The sequence below is a fragment of the Protopterus annectens genome, chromosome 5.part0, assembly GCF_019279795.1.
Source record: "Protopterus annectens isolate FY-2018-M chromosome 5.part0, PAN1.0, whole genome shotgun sequence".
NCBI lineage: Eukaryota > Metazoa > Chordata > Ceratodontiformes > Protopteridae > Protopterus > Protopterus annectens.
Window position 1 is genome coordinate 1,451,250,323 of NC_056735.1, and position 27,723 is coordinate 1,451,278,045.

The 27,723-nt window shown below is 43.4% G+C and overlaps 1 protein-coding gene across 1 annotated transcript in view; it reads right to left on the minus strand.

Annotated features, from left to right (window-relative positions):
• Nucleotides 1-1,119: 1,119 nt before the first annotated feature.
• The window catches only part of CWC15 (CWC15 spliceosome associated protein homolog), a 304,908-nt gene continuing 278,304 nt past the window's right edge, over nt 1,120-27,723 (minus strand). Inside the window, exon 7 of the mRNA XM_044071265.1 lies at nt 1,120-2,971. Coding sequence (XP_043927200.1) covers nt 2,842-2,971 — 130 coding nt within the window. The 3' untranslated portion in view covers nt 1,120-2,841. The remainder of the gene's footprint in view (nt 2,972-27,723) is intronic.

Genomic DNA, 27,723 nt, shown 5'->3' on the forward strand with positions numbered 1-27,723 from the left:
AAGCCCCTAACAGAGACAAGGCAAAAGTCTTTCCCTCTGAATCAGAAAGGTCAGAAATAACCTGGTAGGCCTGAGAAAGGAGAGCCAAAACATAACTGGTCATATGAGTCTGATTATTAACAGCCCAAAAAGCTAAAGCTGGGGTGGCTGGAGTATAAACCTTTTTACCCAGCTTTCCATAGTTCTGCTGTCTTTATCAGAATGAAGAAGTTTGGAAGAAGGCAGCAATTTAGAAGGCTTGTCAGATGCCACAGAAACCATCGACAGATCAGCAGATGGACACTTACAAAGGAATTTGCAGTCAAAATTGCTTGTCTGTAATTTAACACAAGTTCATAGACTAAGACTGAGATTTAAAGTTGTCACCTGAATGGTTTCATTTTTTTTAAAACATGTAGCTGTTTTTTGCAATTTCAAAGCATCAGCACTGCAGTCTTTTTACTCCAGTAGCTGTCCATGGCGACTGCTGCCTAGTTTGCTATTTGCCTGGATGCACAGGTTAGAAGGCAATGACAACTCCAAGCATTAAGCAGTGACAGAGCAGCATTTTACATCAGCTTTGTTGCAATGTATCCATGTTCGCATTTCAATTAAATGGGATTTTGCATGGCAAAGCAAAAGGTGAGTTAGCAGCTATCCCAAGATTTGATCATGGGACTCTAACTCAAGGCCTGAATAGGTTAAAAAATAATGCTTATAAAAACTTTTCCCCTTTTTTGTTCTTGTGCAGCCTTAACTGCATAAATTGTTATAAAAATAGTTGTATGGGCTTACATTATATGTTGGTTCATGACACGAGTGTGTGAGCACTTTCATATGCTGTTTTTTCTCTCTTTTTCATGAAGGCTTTACACAGTATTATCAACCCATGTTCTTAATCTTTTAACAAATCCAATTTCAGTATTTACAAGAGCCATTTATTATGTACTAGACAGGTAAGGCAGAAAAATAAAAATTAAAAGTTTACCACATGACTGTGGAACATAAGCTCATTTTTCCATGAACACAATGACACCCTGTGTGAAACGAATTACTGCATTTTAGGATACATGTACACATACTTAATATCTAGAAATCCAAATTCTATATTGGCCCAATACAATTATTCAAAAAGAACCCTTTTGAATGTGGGTATTCCCATTTAGTTGTCTATATTAGCAATGCATGAAAAGAAACATGTACACAAAAAACTTGTACACAGAGATGGGTTACAAGGAAATACATTGATGCAACTAGAAATTGCTGATTTAATGAAAAATAATTAAGCAGGAATTATTTTTCTTATATTGCAGAAAGGTTACAGGAGAAATACTTTAAAAGTTTTTTAGTTAGCTCAGACCTGCATTTGTCCGACTGCTCAGGATTCATCAGAAGACTATAGAACTAAAGCAAATCAGAAAAAATGCACTACATAGCTACCTGAAACGATTGTGGAACTATGGAACATGTTGCCAACAGATGTTACAGAAAGCAACTACATGGACATCTTTTTAAGGTTAGACTGATCAATTATGTGGGCTTAAATGTTGCTCTTTAGACTGGTAAGCAGATCTCATCCTTTTCCGAATCTTTGATTCGACTTGAAAATTACTGCTAGTACTTCAGTGCAGCTGATTACAATGATCATCTGCTAACAAGCTTCATCTCACAGTACTGAGTTTGACTCCCCTCAATCTCAATTTGCTACTGTGCAAATCTGAGCAAGTCCAATATTCTTAGACCTTCACTGAAAATGTGCCTGTATCCAGCTGAACAAACTTTGCTAACAATAAATACATAAATAAAAAAAGTTGTACTCTTCTGGCATTTGTTTGTACTGACCCCATTTGTGGAAGTACCTTAATAGGCCGAATATGATTAAAATGTGTACGGCTTCAGCAATTCACCTAGAAAACAAGCAATATCACTGGATGTCTTGGACTACTTCTATAAGAAAAGCTAATAAATACAAAGCAACCATGTTTAATGTAATCCAAATTCAAGTCCCAACTACTGTATGATATGCTCACTTACTTGAATCCACATAAACATAACTTACTTATTGGTAACATGAAACAAAGAGATGGAAACTAAAATGTTTAGCTGTATTATATCAAGACAAATGGTGTTAGAAACTGAAAAAACATCTGGAACTTCAAGTGATACTAACCAAATAAACTGCAAGAAGAGGGTTGGCCTCTTGACACTGACAAAGGAGAACGTCATAAGGTAATCACCAATGCAAAATCCTCTTTCTATGACAAACAAGGTCTTTATTTCTGCAGTAGAAAAATTTCTGCAGAAGTTATGCTATCTGCGTATCTGAGCACATGGCTTGAGCCACCTTTGAATGCATCCCGAGGAATAGGGAAGTAATTTAGTAACAAAGGATGCAGTCAACCACTGGTTGATAGTGGTGATGGAGGTTAGCATACAGAATTGATAATCCAAGAACTACAAGCAATAACAGATGGACTGGAGAGTTACTTGTCTGTGCATACTGCCAGAAAACAGGAGACAAAAATTCGAAAGTAAACAAAATATCTGCACAGCAGCAAATAAGTAATAATACGAAATGCCTTGATGAAAGGATGAGGCATTAACAGACACAGACTTGAATGAAGCAGCCTGCTACAATGGCTACTAAGTAAATAATTCCACAAGGATACAGCCAGTTATAATCCACTGTTGCACACTCCAGCTAAAAATAAGGTCCACAAAGGAGGCATGTTGTCATAAGAAGAAAAGTCTACAACAGACGCTTTAGTTAATGAGTTGTTCTTCTATGTCAAATAAAAACACCTCCAGCACCTTTAATGAACTGACTGAAGAAGTAGCCAATAAGAGTATTTTATATATGTCCTATTTGACATATTTTTCCATGAATTTTTTATGGAATTCAGATCGTAAGGTGTCATTTATGAATCTCTTTTCCTTTTTTGAGTCATCAACTCCCTTTGCGCAGTTTTTAAATACCACATCGTCATCCCACCTGAAAAATAAAAATGAATCCTTGTCACAAAAGGTTGAAGGAAAATGCTTTCAAGATTATTTTGCTGTTAAAACATGCTAGGATGAAAACAGTACTTAAACAAATCCAAGGTGTTTTTTCTGTAATCCTTAAGTACTTGGTCAGGACCACAGAATTTTGATTTTTAAAACAAGCTTAAATTAACCAAATATTGAAATCTTGGTTTCTACCCCTCCATCCCAAAACAGGCTATTCTACATAAAAGTGTAGTATCTGATAATGTAGACAGTACAGTAAATTCTAATTTTATAAGATTTCTGGGCCCAAATATAGTGAAAAAGCTGACAGATTAACTTACTACCATTAAGTAGACATTACAAAATTACCAGTTTAAGTAACCACATTTAACTCAATTCATTCTCTGATTCCCTGTTTAGTCTGGTACAGGATCACACAGGAAAGCCAGAGCCTATACTCAAAGGGCGCAAGGCAGGTCCTGAACATGACACACACACACACACACACACACAAAATATGCCAACACAAAAGCATGTACGAAAAGTGATTACAGAAAGTTCTGTGTGTCTGCTGTCAACAACAACCCCCACCCCACCCCACCCCCCGACTCACTAAGATAAAGTTTCTGGAATTCTAATCTAGCAAGGGTTGGCTTTATTTGAGTTTTCTAGCAAGCCTGTTGTACCTAACACAGAGTTAAGCCCACCCAGGGTCTTTTATGCAAGACTCATAAAGGAGTGGAAGCCTTGAACTGTGAAAAAAAAGCTCTTTATCAAAACAGAAAAGAAAGAAAAAAAAAAGAAGTTATGTACTCACCATAACGTTCCATGTTTGTTGTTCATCTCGCCATTCATTTTTACAATGATGGGTTCGAAGCCGATTCTCGGCTCCGACTCGGCCGAATACATAGCTGAAAGTCTCAAACCTGGCTCATGGCAAGAAGGTATCCCACAATGCAGTGGTGAAATTCCCCAGATCTTGTTTGCTGCTACTACTGAATGAAATGTACACTATATACATATATACTATACCCAATAGAAGGAGAAACAAACTGAAACAAAGAACTCCTGAAGGTAGTAAAAACATCCACCAGGTCCACAAGGAGTCTTTGGCAGGGGGGAAGGAAAAAGCACTGTGGAACCAAAGGAGGCCCTGTCCCTGGAGGCCAAATCCACTCTGTAATGCATGATAAAAGTATGTGGAGTGGTCCAAGTAGCTGCTGCACAAACATTATCCATGGGAATTCTGGCTTGAAAGACAAATGACGTAGCCATTGCTCTTGAAATGAGCCTTCACTTTGAAAGGTAAATCTTTGTGATTTGAGGTATAGATGAATGTAATATAATTAAAAAGCCAATTGGAAAGAGTAGTTTTAGAAACTGAGCTACCCTTTTTCGCATCAGAGGATACGAATAATTGGTCATATTTTCTAAAATCTTTGGTCCTATGCAAATAGAATCCGAGTTGTCTATGCATGTCTAGTTGATGTAATTTGCATTCTGCCTTGTTGCTATGATAAGGAAATAACACTGGAAGCTGTATACATTGATATATATGTTATTTGGAGAAGAGACTTTGGGTAGGAAAGATGGATTAGTTCGCAAGGATACCCTATCATTATGAAAAATCAAATATGGCAGTTTAATAGACAGAGCTTGCAGCTCTAATACTCTTCTAGCAGAAGTTATAGCCACTACAAACAAGGTCTTCCAGGAAAAGAACTTGAGGGCTGAAGATGATGAGGGCTCAAAAGGTGGTAACGTGAGATGAGAGAGAACAAAATTTAAATCCCAAGGAGAAAGGGGTTCCTTAAAGGGAGGTCTTAATAAGGAGGCACCTTTTAAGAAGGCTCTACACAAGCTGTGTGACATTAAATTAGAGATAGAAAATACAGTTGTGTACACTTACCATAAATGTAGATGTTCGAGTGTATTCACTGTTGCAGTTATTACATTTGGGTAATCTGCTGGCAGGTTGCCCTCAGTTGGCCTGAATTCCAAAGTCTTGGGTCCTGCATCGATTGCTGTCTCTTCTTCCATGACATCAGGTCGTCAGGGGTATAAAACAAGCAGCAGACGCCATTTTCTTTAGTTTTTCTTGCCCCAGATGTCAGGTGCCCCCCAGATGGGGAGCAAAAACATATATAAATTATATATACATGCAACAACATAAACTTCACCTTCATCTAAAAGCAAATACACCACAAAGGCTGTAGAATATAGTGAAGGAAAGACAGACTCCAGAATAAAAGGGGGATGGTGGGCGGGTAACCTGGACTGCAACAGTAAATACACTTGAACATCTACATTTATGGTAAGTGTACACAACTATGTTCTTCGTGTTTCACTGTTGCAGTCATTACATTTGGGTAGAATCCCAAAGCTATGGATGGGAGGCTGGAGCTAAACAGCATTAGGGGCGGCTATAAGGCCCTGCAGAACTGCAGTGGCAAAGCCTACCCTGGACTAAGAGAAGAGAGGCAAATGATAATGCTTTGTAAAAGTATGAACAGAACTCCAAGTAGCAGCTTCTAGAATGTCTTTGGTTGGTACCCCTCTGAGAAAAGCTGCTGATGTAGCTGCAGCCCTGGTGGAATGAGACCTAATGCCCTTAGGCACCGGTTTACCATGATGTAAGTAACAGAAACGAATGCAGTGGCTTATCCACTTTGAAACAGTCAGCTTTGAAATAGCCTTTCCCTCTGATCCTGCAGCAAATGCCACCAGTAGCTGCTCAGTTTTTCTTAGAGATTTAGTCCTGTTCAAGTAGAATCTTAGTGGTCTGTGTACGTCCAAGGAATGCAGAATCCGCTCCCCCTTGTTCTGCGGATTTGGATAAAAAGTTGGCAGATGAATAGTTTGGTTAAGAGCCACACTGGAAACCACCTTAAGCATAAAGGAAGGATTGGTCCTGAGGGACACCCTGTCTAGGTAAAATATTGATAAAAGGCTCCACAGCCATGAGGGCCTGTAGCTCTGAAACCTTCTTGCTTAAGTAATTACCAGGAGCAAAGCTGTTTTCCATAATACAAACGTTATATCTGCAGTAGCAGCTGGTTCAAATGGAGGCAGGGTGAGCTTTTCCAACACAAAATTGAGGTCCCATGCAGGAATTGCCAATTTTCTGGGAGGCCTTAAATTTTTGGCCCCTCTAAGATACTGTTTTAGCAAAGGGTGAGAAAAGATCGGTGGCTCTGTGTTGTAATGAGCCGAGATGGGAAATGCATGGATTTTTATTTGTCAAGCATCTCAGTCAAGTATTGTAAAATCTGAGGAATATTTGGCTCTGCTGTGTCAGTTCCTTGTGCTTGGTTCCATGCACAGAATCTCTTCCATTTATCAGCAAAAGATTTTCTAGTACTAGGCCTCCTGGCATCCAAAATGACATCCAACACAGATTTACTCAGAGGTTTTGTTTGAATAACTACATGATCAGCAGTGCTGCCAGGTTCAGTGTTTGGAGCTATTTGTGCAGGATCCGATTGTTTTGCTGAGACAGAAAGTGAGGTATTTGAGGCAAGTACCAAGCTGGGAATTGAGACATATTCCTTAGGATTGGATACCAGTGTTGAAGGGGCCAGTCCGGGGCAATTAGTATCATTTTTGTTTTTTCTTGTCTGACCTTTAATAGGACCTTGGGAAGAAGAGGCAGAGAAGGAAAGGCGTAAACTGAAGGATAGGGCATCCACTTTCCATGCTTGTCTGTGATAAGTCCTTGTGCAGAATTTGTCCAGTTGATAATTCCGAGGAGAGGCAAAAAGGTCCATGTCCGGGCTCCCCCATTTCTTTATCATGCTGAAGATTTGTGGATCCAGTTTCCACTCGCGAGGGTCCATAAGGTTTCTGCTTAAGTCGTCTGACAGAGTACTTTGCTTTCCTGGCAGGAATTGAGCTTGAAGATGTACTTGGTAAGCCAAGGCTGTGTCCCACAAAGCCATGGCTAGTCTGCAAAGGGGGTATGAGTGTGTGCCCCCTGCTTATGTATCACATAACCGTGGTGTTGTCCGTTTTTACCAGTAGTTGTCCTGGATGAAGTAAGTCCTTGAAGGCGGTCAGGGCATTTTGAACTGCTAACATATCTTTTTGGTTGATATGCAGATGCATTTGTTTTGGGGTCCATATGCCCTGAATGCATCTTCCCGCCAGGTGGATCCCCCATGCATAGTCCGATGCGTCTGTAGTTAAGGTTTGGCTGGCAGGGGGTTAGAGTGAAGGACTGCCCCATGTTTTGATGACATGCCTCTGCCCACCAAAGAAACTCCTGTTGTAGGCAGGGAATTAGAGGAATCATTGTTTCCAGATTGTGACAATGTTGACTCTATAAGCTTTTTAGGTACCACTGTAGTTTCCTCATATGCAGTCTTGCATATGGAATCAGTAGAATGCAGGATGCCATGAACCCCAAAGCCTGCAGAATTTGTCTTGCAGATAACTGGGTTTTTGTTGCCATCTCTTTGAAGTAAATAGTCAGTTGCCTTTGTTCGTCTGGTGTGAGGAAAGCCATCTGGGCAGTTGTATTCAAGCTTGCACCCAGGAATATTATCTTTTGAGAGGGTACCAGTTGTGATTTCTTTTCATTTACTGTGCACCCTGGGCATGTTAGAAGCCTTTTCACAAACGCCAGATGCTAAGAATGTCCTTGTTCTCTGCTTGAATGAGACAGTCATCCAAGTAAGGATAGATTTGTATACCTCTTTGTCTGCAAAATGCAATTACTGGTGCCAGGCACTTTGTAAAGACCCTGAGCGCAGTAGATAAGCCAAAGGGCAGTGCAGAGAATTGGTAATGCATAAAGCCAGCCTTGAAATGGAGGTATCTTCTGCACGATTCCCTTATTGGGATATGCAGGTATGCCTCTTTTAAGTCTAAAGTCACTAGCCAAGCGTTCTTGCCCAGCATGGGCAGAAGCTGCTGCAAAGTTAGCATTTTGAATTTTGGAATGTCCAGGAATGTGTTCAAAATTGATAAATTCAGTATTGGGCGCCAGGCCTTGTCTTTTCTGGGTACCAAGAACAGCCTTGAGTAAAACCCTGAATAGCCCCCATATCCATGAGGGATGTAACCTGTTTTTGTGCCTCTGCCCATTGATTTTTTGAGATCTGGCCAACCGTTTGGAATTGGCAGAGTGTGGAAGTGGAATCTGTATCCCTGGGATACTATGTTTAATACCCACTTGTCCTGGGTTATTAACTGCCAGTTCCACTTGTCCTGGGTTATTAACTGCCAGTTTTGAGCATAAAGTGCTACTTTTTCCCCTAAGGGTGCTGCCAAAAGATAAGTTCTTGGTGATGGCAGAGGGAAGTCATTGAGACTGTTTACTGTAGGGTTGCGCTTTTCCTCCAGATTTGGAGGTAGAGGCACCCCATTGCTTTGACCTGTAAGAATCCTGTGACTGGTATCTAGAATCTTTAGGGCGCCTGGATTTGCCCCGTGGAGCTCTGTCGGATACAGGAAAGGACCAATTTTTTGTAGGCCAGTGTCTACTGAATCTTGGTGGCTGGCTGTACTTGTAAGAAGCCTTTTACAGTTTGCATAGACTTAGCTTTGTCTTCTAATTTCTTTAAAACCTCTTCTGCCTTAATACCAGAGTATCATGCTGTAAAGGTGCATCCAGCAATTTAGCTTTAACATGATCAGGCAAATTTTACTTTTTTAGCCAGGCATGCTTTCTAATCACAGATCCAGTAACTGCGGCCCTGCAGGAGGCCTCTAAGGAATCAAAAACACATTGCAAAGTATGCTTTCCAACTTGTTCTGCTGCATGCAATAATTCCTGCAATTCTTTATTTTCTGCACATTCAGAAATCAACATCATTTTCTGTTTCAGTAATCCTATTACATGCTGTTGATACTTGAGCATATGAAACTGGCAGTTTAAGGCCCTAATTGCCAAGGCTGCAGATGTATAAACCTTCTTTCCCCATCTATCCAGTGCCCTGGAATCTCTATCAGAGGAGGTAGGATTTTTTGCTGTTGAGGCCTTTACACCTTTTGGACCCCGTGAAATAGTTTCAGGGTCAGCAGCAGGGTTTTTAAATAAAAATTTGTGAGAGTCAGGAACCCTGTAATATCTGTCTGGCTTCTAGGAGCCAGAGGTAAGGAGTCTGGACTCAAGCTCGACTCCGAAAACACGTCATCCACAATGTCTAAAACAGGAGGTATGGCTAAAGGCCTATGCTGAAGGAGAAGGAGGAAATCCCTAAGCCTCTTTTTTGATTCTGTGAAATCTTGACTCTCCCAGTGAAAGTGCTCCCTCAAAGTATGCAAGGTTTCTCCAAAGGAATAATCTTCAGGAGGAGATGCAGATGGGATAGATTCCTCTGCATCAGAATCCTCATAGGGTGGTATAGAAAATTCCTGATCAGAAGAGGAATCAGAAGAAATAGAAACCTGGTCTGAAGATTCATAATCAGTGTCTTGCCTAGGCCTCTTATCAGGAAGGGGTTGGGAACCCCTGATCAAGGTAATTAGGTCTTCAGCCATTTTGATCACCTACTTTTTGGGCATAAAGGCCTGAGCATGTGGCTCATGCATCAGTCTTTTAGCTTTAGAAGTTGCTTTTGTCTTTGATTTTGAAGCTGGCGTCAGTTTTATATAGAAATGCTGAGACCTGAAGACACCCTCAGAAGCCGGTGCCTGCTCAGCTGCTCCGGACCCATCTGAGGGAGAGACATCCACGGGTACAACACTTTGAGAATCTCGGGGCATGCCGAACTCCACATGGGTCTCGGTAGAGGCCTGCAACTCAAAAGCAGTGGGTATCAGGGGCTGCGAAAGCACCTCACTGAGTACCGGCGAACCGGCAACTGGCCTAGGAGAAGCTTCGTCGGTTTTGGACCTCGACGGTCTGTCTCTATCCTTTTCTTTGCATTTTTTGTGAACTCCAGTAGTCGGATTGCTATCAGATGACATTTCAGGATAGTTAAATCTGCTTCCAAAATATTTTGAGACAAAGATATACCGACACTTAATAGTGCATTGGTTAAATCTAGCACAAAACCGACAGCTAGGCACGTTATGATCAGGGCCTAGGCAAGGAATACAGTACAAATGGAAATCCTTATGAGGTATTTGCTTCCCACAAGTAATGCAATTATTAACTTTTACTGACATCGGTATGGAGCAAGAAAAAGTTTCCCCAACGGGGTACTTAGCTTTAGTGAAGACTTCGGTTTTGAAACTCGAATTCGAAAATTTCATGAGTCGGCCGACTGGCACTTGCGAACTGCTTCTGCTTCGGGCACCGCGTGGCAAGAAAGACTAAAGAAAATGGTGTCAGCTGCCTGTTTTATACCCCTGACGACCTGACATCATGGAAGAAGACACAACAACTGATGCAGGACCCAAGACTTTGGAATTCAGGCCAACTGAGGGCAACCTGCCAGCAGATTACCCAAATATAATGACTGCAACAGTGAAACAGGAAGAACATTCACCAATGTGGAAATCTGATATTGCAGCGAGTTGAACCCTGATGGTTGCTGCAGCTGAACCCTGCTGGAAGAGTTCCGCCAAAAAATTCCAAAATAGAATGGATAAGTACAGAAAAAGGATCAATGTTCCTGTTTTGAGCCCAAAAGGAAAACTTTTTCCAGTTGCTAGAATACAGTTTCCTAGTTGAAGCTTTCTGCGAGGACATTAAGATATGTTTAATTGTAGGAGTGAAATTGTGAAGCCTGACTAAATTGGGAAGTGGAGCAGCCAAGATGTCAATTTTAGGGTGTGGAGAGAAGGATGAAGCTTCCCTGACATATGAGTCAGCAGATCTGGCACTGGGTCCAGATTCCAAGGCTTTTCCTGAAGATGAGGCCAAAGGAAGGGGAAAGTACAGTTGTGTACACTTACCATAAATGTAGATGTTCGAGTTTATTCACTGTTGCAGTCATCACATTTGGGTTATCTGCCTGCAAGTAGCCCTCAGCCAGCCTGAATACCACAGTCTTGGATTCTTGCATCGGATGCCGTCTCTTCTTTCATGACGTCAGGTCATCAGGGGTATAAAAACATGCAGCAGACGCCATTACATCAGTTTTTCATGCCCCAGATGTCAGGTGCCCCCACAATGGGAAGCAAATATATGTTATAGTACACCTCTATCAAAAAGCAAATACATCAGAAAACTTAAATATACCAAACAAAAAGGAAAGGTAGAGCCAAGAGAAGTCAGGGGGCTGGAGGGAGGGTAAGCAGGACTGCAACAGTGAATACACTCGAACATCTACATTTATGGTAAGTGTACACAACTGTACTCTGTTTTTCGTGTTTCACTGTTGCAGTCATCACATTTGGGTTGATTCCCAAAGCTAAGGAAGGGAGAAGGAAGTTAGAGAGCATTAGGGCCAGCTATTAAGCCCTGCAAGACTGCAGTGGCAAAACCAGCTCTGGATTTAGAAAAAAGAGGCATGTGGTAATGCTTGGTGAAGGTATGTACAGAGCTCCAGGTAGTAGCTTCTATGATGTCCCTGGTAGGGACTCCTCTGAGAAAGGCTGCAAAGGTAGATGCAGCCCTGGTGGAATGTGATCTTATCCCGTGGGGTAGGTTTTCCATGATGCTTGTAGCAGAAATTAATGCAATGGGCTATCCATTTGGAAATGGTTTGCTTTGAAATGGCCTTCCCCCTCTGCCACTGCAGCAAAGCCAACAAGCAGCTGTTCAGATTTTCTGAGAGGCTTAGTCCTGTTCAAGTAAAATCTAAGTTGTCTGTGCACGTCCAGAGAGTGCAGTATTCGTTCTCCTTTGTTTTGGGGATTAGGGAAAAAAGTAGGAAAATGAAAGGACTGATTTAGGTCCACATTAGACACCACCTTGGGTATAAAAGAAGGATTGGTCCTGAAAGAAACCCTGTCTGCATGGAAGATAATGAAGGGTTCCACTGCCATGAGGGCTTGTAATTCAGACACTCTTTTTTCTGAAGTGATAGCTAGAAGGAAGGTTGTTTTCCAAGAAAGGAATTACAACCCTGCTGTTGCAGCTGGCTCAAAGGGAGGGAGAGTGAGTTTTTCCAATACAAAGTTAAGGTCCCAGGCTGGAGTCAGGAGTCTTAAATATTTGGCCCTTCTAAGGAATTGTTTTAGTAGAGGGTGAGAGAAGAGGGGTGGCTCAGTATTATAATGATCTGAAATGGCAGAGGCATGAATTTTAATTGACGAGAAGGATAGGCCCTTCTGGAGCATTTCTGTTAAGTACTGAAGAATATGAGGTAAGCTGGGCACCGTTGTGCCCATCCTGAGTCTGGTTCCAGGAAGTTATCTTTTCCCCTTTTCAGCATAGGATTTTCTAGTACTAGGCCTCCTTGCCTTCAGAATGAAATCTAGCACCTGCTTACTGAGGGATGCTATTGGAGAGCTCAAGGAATTAGCCAGGCTGCAAGGTTCAGGGTTTGAAGCTGCGGGTGGAGAATCTGGCCCGCCTGCTGGGACAGCAGGGAAGGGGTCTGAGGCAGGTGCCATGGTTCCAGCAGTGTCATATTGCGCAAGAGGGGGTACCAGTGCTGGCATGGCCAGTCTGGTGCAATCAGTATTGTCCTTGGTTTGTCCTGTTTGATCTTTAGCAGAGAGGACAGGCAGAGGGGGAAAGACATAAACAGAGAGGCTTTCCCAGGTAAAGGACAGGGCATCCACTTTCCAAGCTTGACTGTGGGGAGCCCTTGTGCAGAATTTGTCCAATTGGTAGTTCTGAGGGGAGGCAAACAGGTCTATCTCTGGAGTCCCCCATTTGTTCCTCAAGAGGTTGAATATTTTTGGTCCCAGTTTCCATTCGTGTGGGTCCATGAGATTTCTGCTTAAGTTGTTAGATTGCCTGGCAGGAATTGAGGTTGTAGGTGCTCTTGGTAGCTAAAGGCTGTGTTCCATAGAGCCATGGCTGGTCTGCAGGGAGGGTACAAGTGGGTTCCCTCTGCTTGTTTATGTACCACATAACTGTGGTGTTGTCTGTCTTTACCAATAGCTGTCCTGGAAGAATGCAGTCTTTGAAGGCTGTCGGGGAATTCTGTACAGCTAACATTTCTTTTTGGTTGATATGCAGGTACATCTGTCTCAGGTTCCATTTGCCCTGAATGCACTGCCCTGCCAAGTGAGCCCCCCATGCATAGTCTGATGCATCTGTTGTTAGGGTTTGGGCGGCAGAGGGTAGAATGAAAGAGAGCCCCTTGTTGTGGTAGCAGGCCTCTGCCCACCAAAGGAACTCTGTCTTTATACAAGGAATGATAGGAATCATTGATTCCAGGTCATGAGAATGTTGACACCATAGGCTTTTTAGATACCATTGTAGTTTCCTCATATGCAGTCTTGCACATGGAATTAGTAGAATGCAAGAGGCCATGAACCCCAGGGCTTGCAGATAGCTGGGGTTTAATAGTTTGAAGTAGGTTGTCAAATAAACTTGTTTCTCCAGAGTGAGGAAAGCCATCTGGGAAGTTGTGTTCAAGCTTGCTCCCAGGAATACAATCTGTTGGCAGGGTACTAAGTGAGATTTCTTTTCGTTTATGGTGTACCCCAGAGAAGTTAGAAGTTTCTTTACGAATGCCAGATGTTGTAATAGCAAGTCCTGGCTTTCTGCCTGAATCAGACAATCGTCCAAGCATGGGTATATTTAAATATTTCTCTGCCTGCAAAATGCAATGGCTGGAGCTAGACACTTTGTGAATACCCTGGGTGCAGTAGATAAGCAAAAAGGGAAGTGCAGATAACTGATAGTGCATGGAGCCTGCCCTGAAGCATAGGTATTTCCTGCAAGATTCACTTATTGGAATGTGCAGGTAAGCTTCTTTTAAGTCTAAGGTTGCCAAACAGGCATCTTTGCCTAGCATAGGAAGAAGTTGTTGAAGTGCTAGCATTTTGAATTTTGGGATTACCAGAAAGGAGTTTAGAATAGAGAGGTCCAGGACAGGACACTAGGAGCTGTCTTTTCTGGGTACCAGGAAAAGTCAAATAAAAACCTTGTCCCCTTTGTTCTGCTGGGACAGGTTGAATAGCCCTGATGCTTAGAGAGAGAACCTGCTGTTGGGCCTCCACCCACTGATTTGGGGGTAGGTCTGGCCAACCATTTGGGGTTGGTAGGGAGTGGAAGTGGACTCTGTATCCTTGGGAACTATATTCAAAACCCATTTGTCCTGGGTAATGAGTTTCCAGTTTTTTGCATGCAGGGCGAGCTTTCCTCCTAAGGGAGCAGGCAGTTGAGCAGGGCTTGGGAGGGTTAAGGTTAAGTCATTGTGCCATTTTTCCCTAGGGGGGTAGCTTACTGCTCTCTGCTTTGGAAGTGGGAGCCCTCTCCACTGCTTAGGCCTGTGTGCAGTCTGAGACTTTAGCCTAGGTGGTCTGCTGTTCCTGGGTTTGGACTGAGAGGGCCTGGAAGAGACTGGAAAGGACCAATTCTTTGAAGGCCAATGCCTACTAAATCTGGGAGGCTGTACTTGTAGGAAATCTTTAACAGTTTGCATAGATTTAGCTTTTTCCTCCATCCTTTTGAGGACTTCTTCTGCTTTGTTGCCAAACAGGTGGTCTTGGTTTAAGGGAGCATCCAGTAATTTAGCTTTAACATGATCTGGCAAGTTTTGCTCCTTAAGCCAAGCATGCCTTCTAAGTACAGACCCAATGTCAGCAGCCCTGCAAGATACTTCTAAGGAGTCAAAACCACATTGCAAAGTATGCTTACCAACTTGTTCTGCAGAATGCATTAAATCCTGCAATTCTTTGTGTTCAGCACAGTCAGGAATCAACATCATTTTCTGTTTAAGTAGTCCCATAATATGCTGCTGGTACTTTAGCATGTGAAATTGGCAATTTAAAGCCCTAATGGCCAAACTAGCAGAAGTGTATACCTTCTTACCCCATCTGTCTAAGGCTCTAGAATCTCTATCACAAGGGGTAGGATTTTTGGCAGCAGTAGCCTTAATGCCTTTTGGTCCTTGGGAAATGGTCTCTGGATCCGCAGTAGGATTCTTGAAGAGGAACATGTGCGAGTCAGGTACTCTGTAATACCGGTCAGGTTTTCTGGGAGCTGGAGGTAAAGTGTCTGGGGAAAGGCTAGATTCCAAGAAAGCATCATCTACAATGTCCAGAACAGGAGGGATTCCTAAAGGCCTGTGTTGAGGAAGGAGTAAGAATTCCCTAAGCCTCTTTTTGGAGTCAGAGTAATCCTGGCTTTCCCAGCGGAAATGCTCCCTAAGAGTGTGCAAGGTTTCACCAAAAGAAAAGTCTTCTGGAGGGGAAGCAGACGGAATGGAATCCTCTGCATCAGAATCCTCATAGGTAGATAAGGGCAAATCCTGGTAATCAGAAGGAACAGAAATATCAGATTCCTGATCAGAAGAATCAGAAGGAAAATCAGTTCTAGGTCTCTTAAGAGGGGGAATGCTGGCTTCCCCTAATTAAGGTAATAAGGTCTTCAGCCATTCTAAGCATTTGTTTTTTAGGCATATGGGCCTGAGCATGCAGTTTGGACGTCTGTTTTCTAGGTGTGGTGTGAGTTTTAGGCCTGGAAGAAGAAGATGGCGTTGGTTTAAAATGAAAGTCTGTAGGCTTGTATACACCCTCAGAAGTCGGTGCCTGCACAGCGGCTCCAGACCCATCCAAGGTAGAGACATCCGCAGGTTCCATAGTCGAAGAAGCATATCGCAGCATACCGGACTCCGAATGGGTCTCAGTAAAGGCCTGCGAATCTGAAGTAGCGGGTATCAGGGGCTGCAAAAGCGCCTCACTGAGTACCGGTGGACTGGTGACTAGCTTAACAGAAGCGGTCGGCAGTTTTGGACCTATGCGGTCTGTCTCTGTCTTTATCCTTACATTTTTTCGGAAGATCGGTAGTCGGATGGCTTAACAAAGCCATTTTGGAGTACTGATACAGAGTACCAAAATAATTTGCTGCAAAGATAGCCCGACGACGAATAGTTTGCGGGTTGAACAAGGCACAAAACCGACAGCGAGGGATGTCATGGTCTGGGCCTAAGCAGGGAATGCAGTACGAATGAAAATCTTGAGGTATTTGCTTTCCACAGGTAAGACAATTGTTAATTTTTACTGACATTGGTTGGTGCAAGAAAAAAGATCCCAACGGGGTACTTATCTTTTTTTGAAGACTTCGGTTCTGAAATTTGAAAACGGAAATTTCAGGAGTCAGCTGGCCAGCACTTGCGAACTGCTTCTGCTTCAGGCACCACACGGCAAGAAAGACTGATGTAATGGCGTCGGCTGCATGTCTTATACCCCTGACATCATGGAAGAAGAGACAGCATCCGACACAGGAATTCAAGACTCTGGTATTCAGGCCTACCTGCAGGCAGATAACCCAAATGTGATGATTGCAACAGTGAAACACCAAGAACATCAAAGGAGCAATGAGAATTATCCTGCTTCCAGAGTACTGTGCTTTCTGAATGACTCTGGGTATGACAGGAAACAGAAGAAAAGCATACAGAAGTCCCGAGGGCCAGTCGTGAGAAAGTGTGTCTCTCAGTGTCTCCCCCGGAGGGGAGATTAGGGTAAAGAAGTTGCTGCACTTGGCATTCATCGGAGTGGCAAAGATTTCTCAGCAAGGCTGACCCCATGCTCGGAAAATCATTTCTGCTACATTCTGATTGAGAGACCACTCGTAAGGCATTAAAACTGCTCTGCTCAGCTTGTCTGCTATCACGTTGGATTTCCCCGGAATGTACGTTGCGATTAGAAAGCGTTGGGAAGAAACTGCCCATTGCCAAACTCTCAGGGCCTCTCGACAAAGAGGGCAAGATCTGGTTCCCCCCTGTTTATGTACCAAACCACAGACATATTGTCTGAATATATCGCAAATGTCCCTAGAGGGAGTGAGTCGTGAAGTGCTTGCAACGCAAGAAACACTGCTCTCATCTCTAGGACATTTATATGCAAGTGAGCCTCGTTTTCTTGCCATGTACCTTGGACTGTTCTTCCAAGATAATGCCCCCCCCATCTGCGAAGCGTCCGTGGTCACCGTAGCTATGGGTTGATGTGGAATAAAGGGTCTCCCTATGGTCACATGAGTGGAGTGTATCCACCATCGTAAGTCGTTCTTGCATGATTCCGTTATTCTGATCAGTTCAGACATAGGAAGCTCTTGAAGTGACCACTGGGAGGATAACAGCCATTGAAGGATCTTCATGTGCATTCTGGAAAGAGGGAGCAGTGTACTTGTGAAAGCCATTGTTCCTAGTAATCTTATAATTATCTTTGCTTTCACTTTGGTCTTGGGAAGGAGGTGAAGTATCTGCTATCTAAGTGCTACAACTCTTTCTGTTGGAAGACGTGCTACCATAGAGGAGGTGTCTAGATCTACGCCTATAAATGTAATAAGTTGACAGGGCAACAAGGCAGATTTCTGAAAGCTGACTGTAATACCCAGCTGATTGCAAATGTCCAAAGTTAGATCCCTGGCTTGTTGGAGTAGATGCTTGGTGGTGGCAGATAAGAACCAGTCATCTAGACAGGGAAACACTCGGAATCTTAGATGCCTCAGGTGAGCTGTGACTACTGCCATGCATTTGGTGAACACTCTGGGGGCTGCAGTGAGACCAAAGGACAGAGCTCGGAACTGGTAATGATTGGCTCCCAGCCGGAAGCGTAAGTGCCTTCTTGATCTCCTGTCCATTTTTATGTGGTAGTAAGTATCTTGAAGGTCTATCAAGCACATCCAATCGCCTTTCCCTAAAAAGGGAAATATAGACTGCAGTGTCACCATTCAGAACTTTGACTTCCTGACAGATTTGTTTAATTTGCGTAGGTCTAATATGGGCTTCCAGTCTCCTGTTCTTTTTCGCACCAAAAAGAATCTTGAGTAAGTTCCGAATCCTATTTGGTCTGCATGGACTTCATGGATGACTCTCTTGTGCAGCAACTTTTGAATCTCTATAGTTGCTTGCTCCCTTACATTGGGTGGAACATCTGGGATTGTTCTGGTCTTTGGAACAGGATTGGAAAATGGGATGGAGTATCCTCTGGGTATTACATTTAGTACCCATTTGTCTCTCATGATAGTTTGCCAGGCTTCTGGGTACATGGATAAATGTCTCTTGACTACCTCCAGAGTAGAGCAGTCAGGGCCTCTGTTCAGGAGCGCTGATAAGGGCGTCCGCGAAAGGAATCATGGTCACCCTGGTTCTGCAGGCCCCATCTGCCTCTGGGGTGGTGTCTACCGTTATTGCTTCCCCCTCTGCCCCTTGGGAAGGAATCACCCCGTGTGTCCTGGAAAACTCTCTGGGATCTTTTGAACCACATTTTTCCACTCTTCTGGCCTTTAGGATAAGGTCTTGAAGGTATAGAAAAACGTACTCCAACATCAGAGAGTTTTTCCTTCCTGTTCGCACCAGGTTAGTGTGTCTTTTACTTTGGGTCTAAAGAGTGAGGAACCATCAAAAGGGGTTTTAGTAAAAGTAGACCTAAAGGGTTCTGCAAAATTGCTCAAGCGCATCCAGGAGTGTCTCCTAAGGGAAACTCAGGAACCCGCTGCCCTGCTCACTCCTGCTAGCTCCATCTGCTGCGTAGGATATGAGCCTCATGGAGGAGTTGACAATGGAATTTAAGGTGGACAGCTGGGAGGAGACCTTCTCATTCACCCCCGCAGCTAATGTATCTTGTAGAGCATCTCCTACCTCTTTCAGATCATCTCTTTGTAGCCTTGTAAAGTGAGATGGGGAGTTCAGCGATCATAGCAAGAATGCCGTTGACGAAAAGACATGCTTCTCGTATCTGTCCATCATTCAAGAGTCTTTATTTGGAGGAAGAACAGATAAGGAAGCCTCTGTAAGTTCCTTCTTGGTGGCTACTGCCACCATCACAGCATCTATGGGTACCCCCTTAGTGAGGAAATCCTTTCCTGAAGGTGCTGACAAGAATATATTTGGCCTCCGAGGGACGGGTTCCATTGTGTCAGGTGACTCCCATGCCTTTCGACTGACCAGGTACATTAGCTCATCGAAAGGCAGCGACACCCAGGGGGCTGAAGGTTGAGACCCAAAAGCCTTCAGGTACACTGACTTCTCATCAGAAGGGGTGGTGGCCTGCCAGCTGCCTCTCTGCTTCAGGATCTCTAGAATATCTGCAAATGAGATATCATCAGAGGACGACAGTGGGGACCCTTCCAACTCATCGAGGTCAGTGTCTGAAGTGACTGACTCATCTGGGGATCTACATGCTTCCTCTTGCAAATTCTCTTCCGAGGTGGCTCCTCAGAAGAATATTCTGGGGAGGCCTTGGAGGAGAGGGGTTCGCCCATTGGGGGATCCTGTGGCTCTGGATCTCTGCTGTCCTGTGGAATGGGTGCTGCCAAAACTGTAGCCGGTGCCTTAGGGGGACAAATGCTAGTATCCCTCTGTGGTGCTGAATGGATAGACAACACACTCCTCATCAGCTCAAAGGCGGATCCTGCCGGCTCCGAAGTCTCCCTCGGCTCAGAGGAGACAAAGGAAGGCACCAGAACCAATGAGATCGGACCAAAAGCCGATGTGGGAGCTGAGCTAACCCAGGCCGACGCTCCGAAGGGTAGACTCGGCACCGAAGATCGGGGCCGAGAATCTCCCCCAAGGCCTACCAGGGAACCCCGGCTTCCCGGACAGCACAGAGTCGGCTCCGTGAACACCGAAGGGGGTCTCACAACCAAAGGATCCACCGTAAGCGGTATCAAGACCTGGAAGATAGGGATGGAAAGCGAGACCTATACAGAATTGGCGATCTCAGTGTCGGAGAAACTGGTAAAATATCCATGGATCGGCTCCGAGGACTTTGGAGCCAAAGTACCAGGCTTGTCAACTAATATGACCTCTGACGGCTCTGAGGACTCTGGAGCCGAGGAGGTAGTGGCCTTGGAGATGTAGCTTGCCTAGCGGCTCCGACTTGAGCTGATGTTGCAGGTGAATGTCTTTTCTGGGATTTTTCCTTTTTGGAAGAAGGAGGAGAAGAAGAAGATGAAGAAGAGCTATGGATAGCTTCCTCAAAAGTTGGCTTTAAGAGCCCTTTCAGGATCAGTTTTGTTTCTCCTTTCTTGAAGTACTCCTGCACTGAAGGAATGACAAAAGGTACAGTCTTCTTGTAGGTGAATAGCACCAAGACAATAAACACATATAACATGTCCATCTTTGATGGACATTTTTTGTGAGCACTTCTGGCATTTTTTAAAGGCCGAAGGCTTATGTTTCCTCTCTTTTGGGTCTTTGGACATAGTTAAGATAAGACCGCAAAAACAACAACAAAATTTAGCTATTGAACAGTTAAAGCTACACTGAATAGCAACTACGGGGAACACGAGGAAACAGACAACCAGGGAGAATAAAATAGGGCCTCTAACTCAAACAGTCCTATTTTCCAGACAAGACAACAATTAACCACAAGCCCTCTAACTTAAATGGGCAAATAGCTCTCTAACTTAAACGAGCTATTAAAAAACTAAACAGACAGAAATAACCACTACTACAAGGGATACAAGTAGGCCTACAAAACGATGGTAAAAGCCGCGCCAAAGGGGATAAAAAAAGAAGTTATGTACTTAACCATAACGTTCCATGTTTGTAGTCCATCTCGCCTACGTTCTTGCTGGATGGGTTCGGAGCCAATATTTGGCTCCGACTCGGCCGATACTACAGCTCGATAGCTTTTACTGGCTCGAGGCTAACCCCTATCCCATGGTGCCTCACGGCAATAACCCAGATCTTGTTTGCAAAAAAGCAATAAGTACCTAATAGATTATGAACTATCAAAAACTGTGTACATACAGACAAAACAAGGTGTAACATTATCCATGCCAGGTGGACAACTACAACCAGGTCATACAGCATAAGTACAGCCCCCACCAGATCCTCCAGGAACAGGGAGGGACGCAAGAAAGTAGGCGAGATGGACTACAAACATGGAACGTTATGGTAAGTACATAACTTCTTTATGTTATGTAGTCTGCTCTCGCCGTAATTCTTGCTGGATGGCTCAAGCAAAGAGAATCTTCAGCACAGTGAACACAAAAAATTACCTGTCCCAGGAGGCCAAATCCAATTTGTAATGAGTGACAAATGTATGTGGTCTTGCCCAAGCAGCTGCTGCACAAATAGTATCAATTGGGAGCCTATATCTAAAGGCGCATGAAGTAGATACTGTCCTTGTAGAGTGGCCTTTTACTTTGTTGGGTAACTGTTTGCCAGCAGTCTGATAAGCAAAGGAAATGCAATCTGAAAGCCATTTTGAAAGGGTAAGTAACCTTAGAAACAGGCAAGCCTTTATTTTTGTCCAAAAAGGAAACAAATAATTGATCTGATTTTCTGAATTCTTTAGTTCTGTGTAGATAAAACCTGAGGATTCTGTGAACATCTAATTGGTGTAGGTCTGTACTGTATTCAGATTTATTAGAATGATTTGGGTAAAACACTGGTAAGCTCAATGGTAGTGTTGAGATTATGCTCTGAGCATACCTTGGGAAGAAAGGAAGGGCTTGTCCTGAGTGAGACTCTATCCTTGTGGAAAACAATGTAAGGAGGTTGAACAGTAAGAGCTTGCAGCTTTGAGACTCTCCTAGCAGAGGTTATGGCTACTAAGAATAGTGTTTTCCAGGATAAGTATTTCAGATCCAATGAAGAAGAGGGTTCAAAGGGTGCAGAAATTAAGGATGTGAGAACTAAGTTTAGGTCCCAGGGTTCTGGTGGTTGTTTGATTGGAGACTTGAGAAGGAGAACTCCCTTCAAAAAGGTTTTACACAGAGTGGGACATGACAGGATTTCCTATGAAGCCAAAATGGTAATTAGAAATGGTAGCTAAATGAACTCTGACTGTAGTGGCTGCAGCTCCTTCATGAAAAATGGACACAAGGAAGGACAAAATAGACTCTATAGGAGCTGTATAGGGATGTAAGCCTTGGTTTACAGCTCAAATAGAGAACCTTTTCCATTTGCTGGAGTATAACTTCTGAGTGGAAGGCTTATGGGAAGAAATCAGAATGTGTTTGACTGAAGGAGAGGGAAACGCACCTGGCTATTCGTGAAACTGGAGCAGCATTGCTGTCAATTTTAGGGTGTGGATGGTTGGATGGAACTGCCCCGACTGATGAATCTAGAGATGGTTCCAGAATCCATGGTTCCTCCAAAAGGTAGGGCCACAGGAAGGGAAACCAGACTTGACGAGGCCAGTAAGGAACAATGAGGATCAGGGTACTCCTCAACTGTTTTGCTTTCTGTATTACCTTCGGGATGAGAGGAAAAGGTGGGAAGGCATAAAGAAATCCCGGGGGCCAATTGTGGCTACAGCATCCCTGGGTGACATCTCTGGTGGGGAATTATGGCAAAGTAGCTGCTGCATTTGGTGTTCAGGTGTGTGGCGAATCGGTCACAGCAAGACTGGCCCCATCTGTGAAAGATCTCTTTCGCTACTTCTGCCTTCAGGGACCACTCGTGAGGCATCAGAACTGCTCGACTGAGTTTGTCTGCTATCACATTGGATTTCCCCGGGATGTGCGCTGCTACCAGAAAGCGCTGAGTGTCCATCGCCCATTTCCAAACTCTTAAGGCATCTCAGCAAAGTGGATAAGATTTGGTTCCCCCTTGCTTATTTATGTAACACATGACAGACATGTCTGACTGAATCACAATTGTCCCAGTGGGAAGAGAGCTGTGAAGTGCTTACAATGCATAGAGCACCACTCTCCTCTCCAGAACATTGATGTGCAAGTGGTTCTGCCAAGTATCTTGGAACGTCATTCCCAGATAATGCCCCCCCCACCCTATCTGGGAAGCTTCCGTGGTCAAAACTGCCTTCTCTTTGGGAGAAACAAGTGGACGACCTAAGAGAAGTTATGTATGCAACCACCATGTTAGATCCTTCTTGCAGGTGTTTGTGATAAGAATCGGATGTTTTGCCAGAAAAGCTATTTGTTTGCATATTTTAATTTGCTCTAGTTTGCTCTGGGATCTAAGTCTTGCAGTTGTGGGAAGACTCTGAAGTACAGCAAAATCTTATTGTTTATACATTATATTGCACATCTATATCCATAGTAGAATTACTTGTCAAAGCTAGCTGTTTATATTTTGAACCCTGTCTGGGGTCTTAGCCTTGTGGTTTCATTCACAGCTGTGGCAGAACTGTGAACTACTGCCAGACTTTAGCCTCATTTAGTCATTTATTACTGCATTTTCCATAAACAGTATTACTGGTAAATTCCTGCATAGTCTGGTGCCTTAGACTGTGGTATAATTGCACTAGCAGTAGTACTGTATATTCTGCTCCATGACTGGTGACTCAATACTTTTACAGCAGTATAGATTCCAGTTTTGTTGCTAGAATCTTACATTCTGCTCATCATTAACCTGATTGCATTCCAGTGCTTTTCTGTTCCCTTGTTCTTTGTGTCTGCCCACTCCTCAAATGAGACATTAAGCTAATGCTTCTGAAATTCTACCCTACATGGGGTCATTGAGCTGTAGCTCAGAGTCATAGGACTATAGCTCCAAATACTAGATTTATCTGATTAGACCTCCCTCTCTAGTTAGCCTACTGTGTCTCGAGTACAGCTTCTTGGCTTCAAATTGTCTCTATCTCATTTTCCCAAGCATCCATCTGCACCCTCTCCACACTCTTTAGAGGGTCCTGAGTCAATCCTGTTCCACCCTTGGCAGATAAGACAATTTATTATTTTGTACTTTGGTTAACCGTTTTACAGTGAGTCACTGCTTTACTTATTTATTTTTTATTTTTTGCTTATTTGTTGATGTTGCACTTTAAATAAATGTTCCCAATACTTAAAATCACCTGACGCAAATAGTTTAAGTTGTTCTGTGGTAGCATTACACATACAAGCAATCTTTTTTGTGTCTCTACATTAAGAGGACTGGGATAGCTTATCTAGTGGCAGTAGGTGGTGGCCTGGTCTATCTGAGCTGGGAAACACAGTAGAAAGCTGTGTGTGTGGTTGTTGTATTAGCCAGAGGACTTAGAAGCTAGCTTCTTGTGTTTTAAGTGCTTGTATAAATTAGAAGCAACTGCACTGCTGCCCATGATGCAATGGTGGTTAGAGCACTACATAGATGGAGACATCCAGAAACAAAATTTTCAATATCAAAACATCTCTGAAACTGTACTAGTAACTCGAGTGTGGAGAAACTACTTGCTAGTTGAGTAGCATGGAGCAGCTATTTGTACAATGAGAAGCACTGCCCCTTGAGTTTAGTTTATAGCCTAGTCTAATATCTAGCCCAAAAAGCACTCTCATTAAACCTATTAATCCCTCGTGCACCACAGGCTTGGAGCTCACCCAGTAAAGGGTCTGACATCATGGATATGCACTTTCCAAACTTCTCTGCAGACAGTTTGGTGAATATGGGTAAACTGACAGCCAGTGTTCACTGATAATTGTTTAATCTTCAAAGAAACAAATACATTACGCAAGAGACGCATATGCAACATGTCTCTGGAGGCAAAACTCTCACGTACAAACACTCATAATAATCTGACTGTCAAAACCACACACAGTACGCACCTCCACATACAGACCTGCTTATGCTGAGGCACTTAAATGTAATCTTCCTAAACCACAAAGACCTCCCATTCTACCTGAAAAGATTATCCTCGGCAATCCCAAAAGCACTCAACAGAAACACCACCTAACAATGCACATGCAGCCATACCCAGTGGATCTTCAAGTACCAAGCCCATAAGCTACCAAATACACTACCCAGGAGTTTAGTCATAGACGACTACTACTACATACTGATGCCCCCACTCACCAGGCTGATCAAGGAGAAAATAATGGTCAGTTGCTTGCCAGGATCCACCAAGACATGCATGCACTCAAGTCCTTGCACCACAGGTACCAGTAAGATTCAGTCATAGTTCATGTAGGTTTAAAGGACCTGAAATGTACATTATGGAGCTCTTGGCTGATGTGTCACAGGCTGGTAAGTGCCTAGCATTGAGCAGCATTCTGCCTTCACTAAGAATGACGGCTGCTTTTAATAACTGGCTTAGTTTTTGGTGTCATTCCAGGGGGATACAATGTATGTCAGCATGGGAGGTCATAGTTATCTAACCATGTTACTTTATCAAGGATGGTCTGCACCCGCCCCCTCTAGGCTTTTGAATACTGGCTAAAATATTGTCCTTCCCCCATAGGTGTCTACTAATCTAATGACCACTGGGGCCTTTTTAATCCTAGCAATGCATCCCAAATCTCTGAAAAATTCTGGTACACTTGATAAGTGTAAGTAAGAGTTTGGGAGATGAACCATTTACAGGCTGCCTGTGACCATCAGAGACATAGGTACCACATTACAGATGAATTTCCTGTACCCGATTCAATAGTCCAAGTTTGACTGGGTTAGAGAGGAACTCTGCTTCACATGGATGGTCAGCCTGATCCAAAGAATAGATAGTCTCTGGAATGCATACCTGTCTCTAGAGCAGGTCCTGCTTGTATCACAGGTGAGGTAGAAGTCTTTAGAACCAGTAATTATGGTGCTGTTAGTTTTGTGGATATGCAGGAGGTATAGAAGTGTGGCATCCAACAGAGCCTTGTATGCCAGGCATAGATCTATCCCCAACAGCCTGTAACAGACCAAATACAGGGATAGAGATGTGAGGCAGTATGCATAGGACATGGTACTTACACACTGTATTCTTTTAGTGAGGAACCTCTGTGGACATTCCAGTTGTTGGATGTGTCTGGTTAGGTATACATCAAAGGGGACATTATACTCAATTATAGGCTTGATGAATGTGAAATACAGTGGAACAATAACTTCCTTACAACTATGTGCCATACCTTTGTTTATAAGTTGCACAACATAGAATGACTTCCTCACTAGTGCAGACATATGATGGTCAAAGGCTAGTTTACTGTGAGTTTTCCCAAGTCCCTAACTACTGGGTCAGCTCTTAGGGGTGTGCTGTCAATATGATAGTTACCAGTGGTGGATGACTTCCTGAAGGATACTATTATGAATTTCTTAGCATTCAGTTTTAGTCCATCACTCTGACAATTATTTGTCTGTGTCAGTGCTTACTGGAGAACATGCGTGGCATTGGGGAATTCTATGACTGCTGTTAACTCGTAGTTATCTGCAAACTCAGTTAGCCAGAGGCCCTTGACACTGACCTTGACTTCAGAGAAGTAGATATCAAAATGGAATGGTCCCAGGAACAATCAATGTAGGACTGCAGTGGTGACTGTTCTCTTTGTAGAGGTGGAATCCACTTCTAACTTCCTGAGTCCCGACTGTAAGCCAGCTGACTATCCACTGGGTAACTTAAGGGTTTAAACCCAACCTCTTCAGTTTGTCAACCGTGCCCAAGTAAGGTACTGTGTCAAATGCCTTGGCCAAGTCAAGGTAGGTAGTGTGAATTATTTTGCCCTTGTCCATTGCTTTGGTGACCTTCTCAAAGAAGTCCACCAGGTTCAGTAGACATGACCTGCTCTTGATAAAAACTAAACTGGGATGCTTCCAGTGTCTGGAGGTTTCCTGGGTCATTTCCATGATAATTATTTCCATGGCGTTGCATACAAGACTAGTGAGACTTATGAGCCACTCAGCCTTTTTCAGTCAATGCCAAATTGACAAATGTTCCAACATAGCAAAATCTACCCAAGAAAATCTAAAGGTGTTACTGCTCAATGCTAGGAGTCTAAACAAAAAGCTCCACTCCCTCTGAGCTCTCTTCACATTGGACAATGCAGACATCTGTGCAGTTACTGAGACACGGCTTAAAGCCACAGAGTCTCCTCATAGCAGTGCAAGGCTTCAGTGCCTTCCAAACACTTAGACCAGCAACTGCACAGACAGGGACTAAAGGTGGAGGTGTCTCAAGCTACATCAGCAACAAGCATACCTCTAGGCTGTCTAAAAAGGATGATGCATCAGAGTTCTTCCACATTCTGACTACACAGACAAAGTCTCATACTATATCTTAGCAAGCTACAGGTCACCCTATAAGCCCATGAAACCCATAGTTCATACTTAAACCTATTGGAGAAGCTTATGATTTGCATGGGGACTTTAATTATCCCTCTAAAAACTGGGAATCTTACATCAACCCAGCTGACCCAGTAGTCAGGGACTTAGGGACACACAGAGACAGTAATCTAGCCTTTCACCATCACATGTCTACAGTAGTGAGGAAGTCATTCTATGCTGCACAACTTATAAACAAAGTTATGGCATCTAAGTCCAAGGAAGTCATTGTTCTACTGTATTCAGCATTCATCAGACCTATCATTGAGCACAATGCCCCTTTGGTATGTACCTAACCAGGTATATCCAACAATTGGAATGTTCACAGAGGTTTCTTACAACGAATAAAGAGCATAAGTAAAATATCCTATGCAGACCACCTCAAGGCCCTATCCCTGTATTCTGTCTCCTACAAGCTTTTGAGGGGAGATCTATGCCTGGCACATAGGGCATTGACAGATCCCACTCTGATGCACCTCCCGCATATCCAGGAACAAACATTACCAAAATTACCCATTCTAAAGACTTACACCTTGCCTTTGATATAAACAGAACCTGCTGGACAGACAGGTATGTATGATAGAGACTACCCCATCTATGAAAATGCTCCCTATCCATGTAAAGCAGAGTCCCTTCCCTAACCCAATTCAAGTGCAACATGGACAATTGAACTGGGAACAGGAAATTCATCCCTAGTTTGGCAATCTATGTCTCTAATGGACACAGGCAACCTGTAAATGGGTCATCTCCCAGGCCCCTGCTTGTAAATGTTTCATCTCCCAAGCCCCTGCTTACAGTTGTATCAGAACTTGTCAGAGATCTGGGCTGCATGGCT